The 14,041-nt window shown below is 45.0% G+C and overlaps 1 protein-coding gene across 1 annotated transcript; it reads right to left on the reverse strand.

Annotated features, from left to right (window-relative positions):
* Positions 1 to 2,977: 2,977 nt before the first annotated feature.
* Positions 2,978 to 14,033, reverse strand: LOC120227100 (alkylated DNA repair protein alkB homolog 8-like; the record flags this gene model as incomplete). Its single annotated transcript, XM_039225259.1, has 3 exons — positions 2,978 to 3,935; positions 5,228 to 5,377; positions 14,001 to 14,033. Coding segments are annotated over 3 exons (741 nt in total), but the record flags the coding sequence as incomplete, so codon positions are not given.
* Positions 14,034 to 14,041: the final 8 nt, after the last annotated feature.

Below are 14,041 nucleotides of genomic sequence, written 5' to 3' on the forward strand. Positions count from 1 at the left end.
GACGCTCAACTGACTGAGCCACCCAGGTGCATCCAGTTTTGTAAATGCATATTACTTGTTTATAAACTCTCACTTTAAGAAAACAGTGTAGTAGAGTTGACCATATCCAACAAGAAGTTTGGCCTTTGCTTAGGCTCCTGGGAAGTGATATCTAAGCCCTTGCAATATCCTGCCTGAAAAGGATCTATTTACCTGTGGGAACTCCAGAGGAGCTAAAGACAAAAGGTCAACCACATGGGCGGCCAACCATGGGTGTGTAGTTAAGCCTCCAGTTAAATAATCTGAACAGTAAGCCTCACGTGAGCCTCTGCGGTTGGCAACACTCCATGTGTGCTGTCCTATTCGCTGCTAGGAGTCAGCTCCGTCCAGGTTTCACCGGGAGAGGGGAACAGAAAGTTCCAGACACGTAACTCTCCTGCACCTCTTCCCTTGGCTGATTTTAATCTGTAGCGTTTTACTGTAATAAACTATGGTCATGAGTTGGACAGTTTCAGTGAGTCCTGTGAGTCCTTCTAGCAAATGGCCAAACCTGAGGATGCTCTCAGGAGCCCCTGAACTTGTAGTCAGTTAGTCTCAGAGACACCAGCCTCCTGTAGGGATTGTATGGTATTGCTTTGGGGGGCTTCTTACTCAACATCACGGTCCTGAGATCCATTCACGGCATACCTTGTGAGGATGGTCTATTTACTTCCACTGCTTAGAAAGTAACATTCAGTTGACCATTACTCACTCACCCTACTGCTGACAGACATTGGGGTTTTCTTTTCCGTTTTGCCTTATTATGATTGATAGACCTGGAGGGAAAAATAGAGAAATCCACAATCATACCATGAAATTTTGATGTATCTGTTGTGAACGATTAAGAACAAGCAAATAGACAAAAACATCAGTAAAAACTCAGATTTGATGTCATTTAATTCCTAAAACTCCCGTGGGCTTTCTCTGGGAGTAATGATAATGAACACGTTTCACAAACACACTGCCCTCAGAGCTCTGTAACAGTGTTATTTCAGCTAATTTCCTAACAACACTTCTAGCCGCACAGCTGAGAAAACTGGAGACAGAAAAGGTAAGGAATTTGTCCAGAGTCTCCCAACTAAAACTAATGGCAGATCGAGAATTCAACTTCCAATCTGATTCAAGAGCCAAGTTCTGAATTCCTACGCGGCTTTCCAACATCCATTTTCTACCGCTTCTTGAGTTCATGTCGGTATTTGCATCTTCTGCGAAAACCACCCATTTCATCTAGAGTTTAAAAGTCGTTACCAAGAACTGAACTTCAAATTGTGATGTGAAGTCCTAGAATTTCTATCAGAATAAAACTGTTTTTAGCTGGGCCGCCTGGGGGGCTCAGTCGGTTAAGCATCCAACTTTGGCTCAGGTCATGATCTCACGGTTCGTGGGTTCGAGCCCCGCGTCGGGCTCTGTGCTGACAGCTAGCTCGGAGCCTGCTTCAGATTCTGTGTCTCACTCTCTCTCTGACCCTCCCGTGCTCATGCTGTCTCTTTTCAGAAATTAAAAAAAAAAAAAAAAAATTTAAAAAACCAAACTGTTTTTAGCTCCATAATTTTTCTTTCCGTATCATGAACCTTATAAATTTATCTGGAGGGAACAGTTATAATCTTGCAGTGAAATTCCATGACAAACACAACTGTCGTCTCATCTGAGACCTATTAATCACAACTGATTTCAGAAAGCTTGATGCTAGAAGATAAACATCTCAATAGTAACTAGAGACGCAACTGTCTGGGCGTCACCATTCACAGAAAGCAATTTTTCTTGAATTAAGCATAACTACCATAAAAGCAATGCATGTTTTATTTATTTCTTTTAATATTTTATTTATTTCTGTGAGAGAGAGAGAGAGAGAGACAGCATGAGCAAGGGAGGGTCAGAGAGAGAGGGAGGCACAGAATCGGAAACACACTCCAGGCTCTGAGCTAGCTGTTCAGCACAGAGCCTGATGCAGGGCTCGAACCCACGGACCATAAGATCTGAGCTGAAGTCGAACACTTAACCGACTGAGCCACCCAGGTGCCCCAAGCAATCCATGTTTTAAAAAGTACTTTCCAGGAGCACCTGGGTGGCTCAGTTGGTTAAGCGTTCGACTTCAGCTCAGGCCATGATCTCAGTTTGTGGGTTCAAGCCCCGTATGGGGCTCTGTGCTGACAGCTCAGAGCCTGGAGCCTGCTTCAGATTCTGTGCCTCCCTCTCTTTCCAGCCCTCCCTCGCTCATACTCTGTCTCTCAAAAATTAAATAAGCATTAAAAAAATTATAAATAAATAAATAAATAAAAAGTACGTTCCTTTCTGCGTGATCATTTGAGCGATGGTTAACTTTCTACCTTTGTTCTTCCTGGAAACTTGACCTGGTAAGTTAACTGAGTAACCATGAATTATTTGGAGGTAGAAAGTGCTGATTGCGCCCAGACTGGTATAAACCACGAAGGAAGAAGAGACACCCGGCAGTGACACCACAGCTGCGGCTGTAAGGGCATAAATAGGTCGGACTGACCATTCTAACTTTTGCTACTCAAACAAAGGAGTTCTACGGGCCACACTGGGGTTGCCTCTAGCTCCCGGTCACTGTATCAGGAATACCAACCACAGTCAGGATTCGTAGTTACCCAGCCCTTTAAAAATGATCCTTTGTCCTCGGGTGAAACATCCAACTCCTGTTTCACTTTTTCTCACTACCTGGCACGTTGGATCTATTGATGCGCTGAGTGCCTGTCCTGCTAGAACGGAAGCTCTGGAGGGCGGGGCTCTCGCTCTTGTTAACAGCTCCACCCCCAGCATTTAAATAGTAACTGATGCATAGTAAGGGTTCAGCAAGCATCTGTGGGATGAATGACTTGATGGGCTACAATAATACTGAGCACCTACTATGGGTCAAGCCTGTGTTAGGAAGGTGAGGGGAGAGTGGTTATCATCTGCGACTTTCCAGAGCTAACAATCAGAGACTTCACACAATTCCCTACTGACCAGGAATATTTCTTTATTAAAATGCTGTATGATTGCTTCACTAAGATTCTACATGATGTAGTTCACTGAGTAAAGTCTATACTAAAACTTTGATCTTCAGAATGGTGCATTCTTACTCTGGGATCCCAAATACTTCACAAACTACTTCAGTCACTTTTAAAACCCGTCCCTGTGCCTCTATTTAGGAGAAGCGTTCCCACAGTTACAGATAAAATGAGGTCAGCGGTAGTAGTAGCCCGAACGTGTCCTAACTAGTCTCCACCTCCAAATTTCTCTCAGGCGTTCTCCTCTGGTTCTTTTCCACACACTGTCTCTTTAAAAAGACAGTAAATTTAGTCTCCTTTAAAAAACGAAGCCGAGCCTCTCCCCGCTGTGTATGGTCACAGAGACAGTCAGACCTTCTCAAGAATCACACACCAGTTCCCCTGATCGTAGCAGCTTCGCAGCACGCGGACATCACTCAGAGCCCGGCAGGCGGCTTCCAGCTCCCCCTCACGGAACACGTGGTAGAAGCGATGAAACACGGGGCTGGGGCCGTGGGACCCTCCCGCACCGCCCGGCTCAGCAGGTTGGTCTTTCCCAGGTTTGCCCTTAAGGTGCCAGGGAACCAGCAGGTCTTGAGAATGGAAAGAAGTCCTATTAGTGTGAACGGGGAGCTGGGACTTGGTAACGTCCCTTGAATTCCGCTCTCCCTGCTGGAAGTCACTGAGGGAGGACAGGCCCCTCGCTGGCCCCGGCCGGCCCGGGTCAGGCGGCTGCGCCACAGACACCTGTGGGCCTGACGTCCCGCGGCGGATCTCCTCCCCCTTCCGCGGGCTCATTCTGTTTTCTCTAAGATACTTGGATTTCTTCTTCTTATACTCTTGCTCCATCGCCCAGACATAAACGAGTGCCCTCCCACCAGGTCTCAGGAGTCGAACGAGTTCCTGGAGAGCGGCCACTCTGCGCTCCTGGGGGAAAGACACACATTGCCATTTATCAGCCAAGAGCAGATACAGAGAGGAAAGAGGAAGAGGACTGGCGATGGTGCTGTTTCTCATGAAGATGAACAGTCCAGAAAATCTAACAAAATATAAATACAAAATAAAATAAACAAAAAAGAAAAAAAAGAGAAGGGAAATTTTCTTCTATGAGGGGAAAAAGTGTTGAAGAAATAGGGAAAAGGTCATTTTTATTTGTATAAATAAAACAGAGGCATAGGGCGCTTGCCACTTGGTTGTGTCTTGCATTCAGTTCAGTCACAGGTGTGCGGACACTGCTGGAAACACCAGCCCAGGGTCATCTATAAAATCATCCCTGAGATTAGGGCAGAGACCACTCACATACAGGGAAAATTAAGATTTTTGTTTTCTTATAAGAAAACTATTAAATTCACCTACTTTAAGTTTATATATTTATGGGGGGGGGCAGTGCAAGTGGGAGAGGGGTGGAGGCAGAGGAAGACGTGGGGCTCGATCCCGCCACCCGAGACATCATGACCCGAGCCGAAATCAAGAGTCAAATGCTTAACGGAATGAGCCACCCCAGCGCCCCCAAATTCAGTTATTTACAATTAGGAACCTGTTGTGACTAATTAAAACCGTGAGTGACACACTACCGGCAGGCAGATTCCTGGATTTTGAGAAGAGAAGACAGGCAGAATGGGAAGCAAAGAGGACACAGACGTCAGGGCGGCAAAGAGGGGCTGGGAAAGGCGGGTGGGAACCGGACAGAGATGAGGCTCCGAGGCTGAGGGAGCCTGGTGAAGGGGCGCAGGGCTGATGAGCAGCCCCGCCCCGACAGCTGGAGCGCTGCGCCCGTGGGTTCGAGGAAGCAACGATGAGGAAGACGCAGCACAGAAGGGGCCAGAGGCGCATGCACCGCAGGGGGGCAGGGGGCAGAGGCGCACGCACCGCAGGGGGGCAGGGGGCAGGGGCGCACGCACCGCAGGGGGACAGAGGGCAGGAGCGCACGCACCGCAAGGGGGCAGAGGGCAGAGGCGCACGCACCGCAGGGGGGCAGGGGGCAGAGGCGCACGCACTGCAGGGGGGCAGAGAGCAGAGGGCAGGGGCGCACGCACCGCAGGGGCCATGGGGCACCTCACCTCCTTCCACATGCTTTCTCAGCAAAGGGGGCACACCACATACCGAGGGGAGGAGAACAGAAAGAAAAGAAAAGCTAAAAGAGGGTCCAAAGGGACGAAATCCATGAGCATCTGCTGCCACCGTGGCCACAAGGTCTTGGAGAGAGAGGCAGTACGCACCGCTGTTGCGAAATGGTGGATAACGGCGACGGAGATGCAGGCGTCACAGGCCCCGCTGCGGATGGGCACGGCCAGCGCGTCGCAGACGAGGGCCGGGAGGTGCCGCTCTCGGCAGAAGTCCACGAGGCCCTGGCTCCGATCACAACCAATCTGTACACACAGAAGCAAACAATTTCACAACACCGTGTTTAAACGTCATGAGAGATTACGAGCACTGGGCTTATTCGTCACACACAGGGAGGGGGCGGCCCTCGCATTCCCCGCGGGGTGGGGTAAGGCCAGGCTTTACCAGTTCTCACAGCCGCCGCAAGGTCAGATCCCACCTCTTAGGGGCAGCGTGTAGGACCTTCCCAGGTACCAGACTCAGCTCGAATTAGTGGAGGGAAAGAAAATGACGAGTATAGAGATGCCAGTGGTGGAAATGGGACGTCCTAATTGGCATCTAACCCATTACCAATCTAGATCCTTTTGTAAGATCACACATAGAAAATGGAACTACTCTGTAAACACAGGCATGAATTCGATCCTTTGTGGGGACCTACACGGGCCCCTCATCACTCCATTAACATACTATGCTGGCCCAGACAGCAGGAGGGTGGCTGGGATTTCTGCCTGCTTCTTGTTAATTTTCAGTACATATAGCTGTACCATCAGGAAGTAAAATTCCCAAACAAGAGAAAAGTAATTTATTTCATTTTTTTTTAAGCTACTGAGTCTCGTTCTGCTGAACACATAACCTATTAAGAATGAAGTGCTAACTTCAAAACCTGCCAAATGCTGTTTAATGACACCTTGCAGTCTAGGCAAACCCTCCCCCTCGGAAAGGCAGCTCGCAGCGGGTCTTCCTGTCCCGGGCAGGGGCCTCACGCGCCTGCTGCCTGTGTCTGCGTCTGTGGGAAGCGTCTGTGGGTGCCACAGCCACCTCTCTCCTCTCTAGCTTGTTAACTGTTGTGCAGTCTTGCTGTCTGGTTCTGAGGCTACCACGTGTGCACATGTGGAGGGGAGGGAGAGAGCATGCATACAGCAGGCGCCCCTGAAGGGAGGGAGGAAAGGGAGGGTGGGCGGGGCATGAGGGGTTAAATCACTAATAATTATCCCCAGACAGTTCTTTACTCAGTGTCTACAACAGAGAAAAAGAAACATGAAAGCAGGTTTCATCAGACAGCCGGGGCCTCTTCGAGCTTGCATGTACTCCTAAATTTCTCATGCAGTGAGCCCTGATCGTTAGGGTTCCCTTGGTCTATTTGAGAATAAAGAGCATGAGTCCTCATGTCAAAACAACTCTTAACACACACTGCGAGGCTAGTCACACTTTATCCGAATTCGCTCAATTTCTTTCTTTCTTTTTTTTAATATTTTATTTATTTCTGAGAGAGAGAGAGAGAAAGAGAGAGAGAAAGAGAGAGACAGCGTGAGCAGGGGAGGGTCAGAGAGAGGAGATACAGAATCTGAAACAGGCTCCAGGCTCTGAGCTAGCTGTCAACACACAGCCCAACATGGGGTTCGAACCCACAAACCATGAGATCATGCATGACCTGAGCCAAGTCGATGCTTAACCGACTGAGCCACCCATGTGCCCTGAATTTGCTCAATTTCTAATTGGTATTAAAAAGCTTCTATATTCTATCCCAGAGCTGCATTAATTTTTAAAGCATAATAAAAGATACGATGCTAGAGGTAAAGTAGAGCAATTTCCCTTTGCTATATTTTAGGATGAAAAAGTCCCTGGGCACCTGGGTGGCTCTATAGGTTGAGAAACTGACTCTTGGTTTAGGCTCAGGTCATGATCACACAGTTCATGGGTTCAAGCCCTGTGTCAGGCTCTGTGCTGACAGTGTGGGGCCTCCTTGGGATTCTCTCTCTCCCTCTCTCTTTGCACCCCTCCAACTTGTGCTCAAAATGAACACCGAAAAAAAAAACAAGATGAAAGAGTACCAAGGGCCCATTAATACCAACAGGGGCCCAACTCTCAAATAATTGCTGTCTTTAATTTTGTGTGATATGTTAAGTGGTTTATTATGACTTTTATTTATTTTCACCCATATTCTATACTGCAGAGCCAGCAGTGACAACATCACGATGACAACACCACTGAAATAATATGCATATTGCACTCTAGAATTTGCCACCTGTTTTCACAATAAAATTCAGTTCACAGGATCAGAAGGTTCAAGTATGTCCGACCCTGACAGATCGCTATAAATCTAGCTAAAAGTCGGCAGGAAAAAAGTCCAATTTTACTACAGAACAAGTACCAGGAGACAGGGCTCAACAAGGAAGCAAAGTTATCACCAGAGAACCACAGATAAAGCAGGACATGGAGAAGAGCAGCCAAAGAGGAGGAAATGTCCCTCTTCCCACGGCCAGGCTACTACAGGGGCCCGTACAGGGCAGCCCCGCGTGGCAGCGTGAGGGCTGGGGACAGTGTCAGTCACCAAGCATGAGGTCTAGTGTACACGTGACCTGTGCCTGGCTCGGTACTTCCATTCTGCACTGACTTGGCCTGAGTCTTTCATAGACTAGTGTCAGATCGTTACTATCTTCTTCTCTTTCCTATGTTTAAATTTCCCTAAGTTTTTATACCAAGGAGAGTACCCAGTATTTGAAATTCTCCTTAATGATGTTGCATAATGTCAACAATATGGCAGAAAATGGATTATTTATAAATATGAACACTTATTAAAGGACTCACATAAAGCTCTGTAATTCTGTATGGCAGATGGAGATCAATGACATAAAAACACATACAGGCTGTGCTTAAAATGTGTACTTATACTCTTTTATAACTGTTTTTAATGTTTTTCAATTTTTTTTTTTTAAAGGAGTCTCCACACCCAGCACAGTGCCCAATACAGGGCTTTAACTAATGACCCTGAAATCAAGATGTGAGCTGAGATCAAGAGTCAGACACTAAACCAACTGAGCCATCCAGGTGCTCCAACTCTTTCATAATTTTTAAAATCTTCAACAAAACGTTAAACATGCAATTCTGGAAGGACTGGTAAAAAAGAAAAAGTATTCAAACTAGTAATCAGAGGTTCAAACTAGAAAACAAAATTTCGTTTCTCTCCTCGTAAAGTACCAAAATTATTTTAAAATCACAGTACACCATGGTGACAGCAGTAATAAAACTTGCTGTCAAAAGTGCTAGTGATGGGGGCACCTGTGTGGCTCAGTCAGCTAAGCGTCCGACTTCGGCTCCGGTCATGATCTCATAGTCCGTGGGTTCCAGCCCTGCGTCAGGCTCAGAACCTGGAGCCTGCTTTGGATTCTGTGCCTCCCTCTCCTTCTGTCCCTCTCCCACTTGCACTCTATCTCTCTCTCAAAAATGAATAAATGTTTAAAAAATAAAAACAAGTGCTAGTGATGGTACAAATGGACTCCGATTTTCAAAAGCAGTTAGACACACCGCTTTTCAAGGAAGATAAAAATGTTCACAACTTTTGACCCAATAATTGTTGTTCTAAAAATTCATCCTAAAAACAGAAATAATCCAACATACAGAAAAAGCTAAACAGACTAAAAAAAAAAAAAAAAAGGCCTTTTACAGGGCACCTGCCTGGTCTTATAGCGGATTCTCGGTGCTGATGTACCCACTGTGAAAACACTCCCTGAGTCAGGAATTCTTACTACCCCGCAGCTGAGGAAACCTCGTCTCAGAGCACGCAGGTAGTGTGCCTCAAGTAAGATAGTTAAGTGGCAAAGCAGGGCTTTAAACCTGGGCTTCTCTCCCTCCAAAGTCATGTTCTTCCTTCTTGTCACAGCATTTCTCTGGGCAGATTCTCATTACTGTGTTATTTATAACAACTTCACACTGAACACAAGGAACCATCATCAAGTCCAGGAACCAGGTAAGGCTACACAGCAAAATGGAAATATGAAGCGATACAAGTGAGTTATTGAGTTGCACACATACTCCTGACGATATAAAACATTACAGGGAAATACTGGAAAGATCTCTGTCACAACAAACTGGTTTATTAGGGTGTTAAGATTATAGGCAAACACCTTTTCTTCCATCTTCTGAACTACAGCTACATTGTTTTTATTACTTAGAAAATACAACATTTTTAAAACTACTAAGAAAACAAGCAAGTACAGGGAGATGAGACGGGCAGTACGCTGTGGAGAGCCAGAGAAGAGGCAGATCCGCTGAAAACAGCCCTCAGAACTCAGGAGCTGAAGGCAGGCTCCAGCAGCAACTAGGCCAACAACCTAGGAAAGCCACGTACTACCTCAGAGCTTGTTTCCTCATCATAAAAACGCCCGCTCCTCAGGGTTCCTTTGAGAGCCAAACAAAACGATGTACGCTGACCATCTCACTAACCACAGAAGAACTATGCAAAGAGAGATCCTTGTACCCTAACGGTACACTACCCTGGGTGAAGGCCCACCCCCGTGAGGCTGTCGCATTTCCTTCAGTTACAGACCACGGCATTGTGTATACTCCGCTTTTCCTGTAAGAAATTGAGGGTGAATTCACAGGTTTGCTCCTCACCACTCAACAAACCATTAGTTAACTTCTATCACGTGCCTGCTAAGTGGACAACAAAACAGACATGATTTCAGGGCGCCTGGCGGCTCAGTCGGTTAGGCGACTGACTCTTGGCTTGGCTCAGGCCATGATCTCACGGTTTGTGGGATCAAGTCCCATGTTGGGCTCTGCATGGAAGGCATGGAGCCTGCTTGGGATTCCCTCTCTCTCCCTCTGTCTCTCCACCCCTTCCCCCTACCTAAATAAATTTTAATTAAAAAAAATTTTTTTTAAACCTCTCTCTTAGCAGAATGCCATAGAGTATGGACTGTGCAGCTGGAGATGAGGCTCCAGTGCTTGTCCTGACACCAGGTAACCGTGGGCCTGTCATGACCTGACTGAACACTCCTTCTCCCAGCTGTAAAATGGGGATGGTAATACCAGTCTCCTACACCGTGTGAGAACGTAGCACAGCACTCAGCTCATGGCAGAAACCTGACGACATCAGTGTCCTTTCTGTTCTTTGCTGCACTGGGATAGTCAACAGTTAAAACACAAGACCAAACCAAACCAGAAATGTGCAAAAGAGGCTTATACGAACATACCTGCAATTCTTATTTTCTTCTTATCATAAATAGGTTCCTGGTGTTGTTGTTATTATACTGCGATCCTATTTACAGCAACCAAGAGAGTCCCTACAATGAATGAGGCAGGCTGAGCTCTGGGTTTGTACTGTCTCACCTCTAATATTGGTACTATTATAAAGGCAATAGGTCTCGAAGGGCTAAAGTCTTTGCTTACTAAATTTAACTCTGAAAATAAAGGCAACAGCTAGTGCTAATGACAAGAAATGAAGAGTAACTGAAGACGTCTATAAAATGAAAAGCAATTCATAAAACTATCTCCAAGAGAGCCAAGCTAGTATTCTAAAAATGCATTTTGTTAAGGAAGTAGGCAATAATAATATTAATGACTTTTCTAATTCAGAGACTATCCTATGTTTGAATACCTGGAATGAATGTCTCAGGTCACATCTCATGAATGTCAAGGAACACACATATTCTCAGGCTCAAAGATAGCTGCTCAAAGTACACTCAAATACAACGGCTGGAGCCTCGGCAGCTTACAAGAGCAGGCTCCCCTTTATCATATATAATTCTATTTCTGGTATAATGAAAACCCTAAGTCCAACCAGACATGTAGCTTTCATTCATTCACTGAACCAACACTTACTGAGCCTTCCCGAGAGGTCAGACACCACGAAACGCTCCGGGAATAGCTAGACAGGAAAGAATACAGGCGGATGACCCTTGGTAAAATGAATAGACAATGGAAGGTGACAGGACTTGTGGCTTTCCCACTCTTCTAAAGGTATTTCTGAAGAGCTTCAGATATTTGACTCAGTTAACGAAGAAGTCATTTTTCTCACTTGTAACAGGATAATGTTATCGTCATGACTAAGTCAGTGTGGTTGACCTCAACCTAGCTTCTCAGCCACAGATGCTGCCTGACTACATAAAGTCATGGGTTATCATTAAGAAAGCACAAAAGCAGAGCTCCCTGAGAAACATTTTGGACAGTGCCTTAAGATTACAACAGCAGAAGATATCACTTTGATTTGAAGTGGCACATCAAAACCTACTTCTTCAACATGAACAAACATAACTCATTCGACCTTACTCTTTATAAACTAAAATTTAACTGTAAACATGATGACAATATGCAACTACTAACGTCTTATCATGATGAAAAGCTATGCTTTTATCTCTTCATGCACAAAACTTTCCTCACAGTAGCACAGTAGTAACTTACTTTGTTCATGCAGGTGTGTGACATCAGGGACGGGGTAGAAACAGATTACACGCAATCTGACGTGCTACAGAAGCCCGTCCACGGAGATGGCTCTCATTCTCCTCACTTACTGTCCTCTCTTTAGTCATCTGTCCCTGGTCTTGAGAAAGGGAAGCTTCAATCCCCCCAGAGCAGCGCGGATGTATTTACAATAATGCACTAGTGCAGGGAGAACTTTCTACTTCCCAGCACAGGAGAAGAAAGGGGACCATAGAAAAGGGAATTATAGCAACTGACAACAGAAATTCTGACGTGAGAGAGAGGTGGGTCCAAATTCTGAACCTAGCACTAACCTTAGTCACATTTTTTAATCTACTTAAACCTTAGTTTCCACAACAGTAAGATGGCAATAAATAGTAACCTTTATAATTTCCTACTATGAATAAAAGCACACTAGATTTGATGTCAGAGGCATGGGTTCAAATCCCAGTTATATTCCCTAAATGTACGGTATTAGGAAAGTAATAGTCTGTGAGCCTCTGTTTCTTCATTAATAAATGACAGATGAAAATATCTGCTTTATAACTGACAGAATCAGAGAAGATACTTGCAAATGACATATCAGATAAAGGGTTAGTATCCAAAATCTATAAAGGACTTATCAAACTCAACATCCAAAAAACAAACAATCTAGTGAACAAATGGGAAAAAGACATGAACAGACACTTCTCCAAGGAAGACATCTAGATGGCTAAGACACATGAAAAGATGCTCAACATCACTCATCATCAGGGAAATACAAATCAAAACCCACACTGAGATACCACCTCACACCCGTCAGAATGGCTAATATTTACAACTTAGGCAACAATAGATGTTGGTGAGGATAGAGAAAGAGGATCTCTTTTGCACTGTTGGTGGGAATGCACACTGGTGTGGCCACTCTGGAAAACAGTACAGAGGTTCCTCAAAAAATTTAAAATAGACCTACCCTACAACCCAGCAATTGCAGTAGTAGGTATTTACCCCAAGGATGCAGGTGTGCTGTTTCAATGTGGCACATGCACCCCAGTGTGTACAGCAGCGCTATTGACAATAGCCAACGTATGGGAAGAGTCCAAATGTCCATCGACAGATGAATGCATAAAGAAGATGTGGTGTGTATATATATATTTTACATATATAATAGAATATTACTCAGTAATCAAAAATAATGAAATCTTGCCATTTGCAACAACGTGGACAGAACAAGAGTATATTATGCTAAATGGAATTAGTCAGAGAAAGACAGATATCATATGACTTCACTCATATGTGGAATTTAAAATACATAACAGATGAACATAAGGGAAAGGAAGCAAAATAATATAAAAACAGGGAAGGGGACAAAACAAGGAGAGTCTTAAATACAAAGAGAGAACACACTGAGCGTTGCTGGAGGGATGGTGGTTGGGGGGAAAGGCTAAATGGGCAAAGGGCATTGACATGTGTTGGGATGAGCACTGGGTGTTATTAGGGGATGAATGACTGAATTCTACTCCTGAAATCATTATTGCACTATATGCTGACTAACTTGGATATAAGTAAGTATATAAGTAAGTAAATAAATAAATAAATAAAAAGAAAATAACTGGATTTTAATAAAAAGAAAGAAAGAAAAAAAAGAAAGTATCTGCTTTAACTTTCTCATACTGAGAAGGATCTAAGCAAAGAACATGACTTCTATACATATCCTTTCCAGGGGCGCCTGATACTGGCTCAGGTCATGATCTCATGGTTCATGGGACTGAGCCCTGCATCAGGCTCTACGCCAACAGCATGGAGCCTGCTTGGGATTTTCTCTCTCCCTCTCCCTCTCTCTCTGCCCATTCCCCACTTATATGTTCTTTTTCTAAATAAACATTTAAAAAATTTTAATATTCTTTCTAGCCTATAAAGAGTTTTATCAGTATTACTGATAAAATAATCTCAGAAAGCAAAATCTAAAGAGAGTGGGGAAGGGAGTAAATTACAAATATTGATATGCATGCCCACAAATTCTCAGGGAATGAATAAGAAGAGGAGTGTTCATTCATTTTCCATCTGTTGGTTATAACTTTTCTGCAATGGCCTAATCATAAAACAGCATTATATCACAAGGCAGAAGGGGATAAGAACCCTTACAAATAAAGGGAGAAAGGGCAAGATGGCGGAGAAGTAAGGAGCTCCGTACTTGCACTCGCGCCCATACATCACACAGAAAAGATCTGAAGCCATTGGAAACGTAACAAAACCTGAGAGATTGGGAGAAAAAGGACGCAGAATCCACTGAGAGAGCCTTCTAACGTGAGTGCGAACCAGGGAAGATAAAATCGGGCCGGGATCGGAGACTCCAGGGTGGGAGGCGATCCCCCTCTACCCTCTTTGGGGAGTGAGAGGGGAAAAGGAGAGAGTCCGAAACAGAAAAACCTCCGCTCGGGGGAGAAAAACCTCCCCTCGGTGCATAGAAAGACCGTACTTGCCAAATACCTGCACACCAGGTCCCCTCGCGCCAATTGGTCCTGGAGGGG

This window comes from Hyaena hyaena, unplaced genomic scaffold (assembly GCF_003009895.1).
Source record: "Hyaena hyaena isolate Hyena2069 unplaced genomic scaffold, ASM300989v1 scaffold_1996, whole genome shotgun sequence".
Classification (NCBI taxonomy): domain Eukaryota; kingdom Metazoa; phylum Chordata; class Mammalia; order Carnivora; family Hyaenidae; genus Hyaena; species Hyaena hyaena.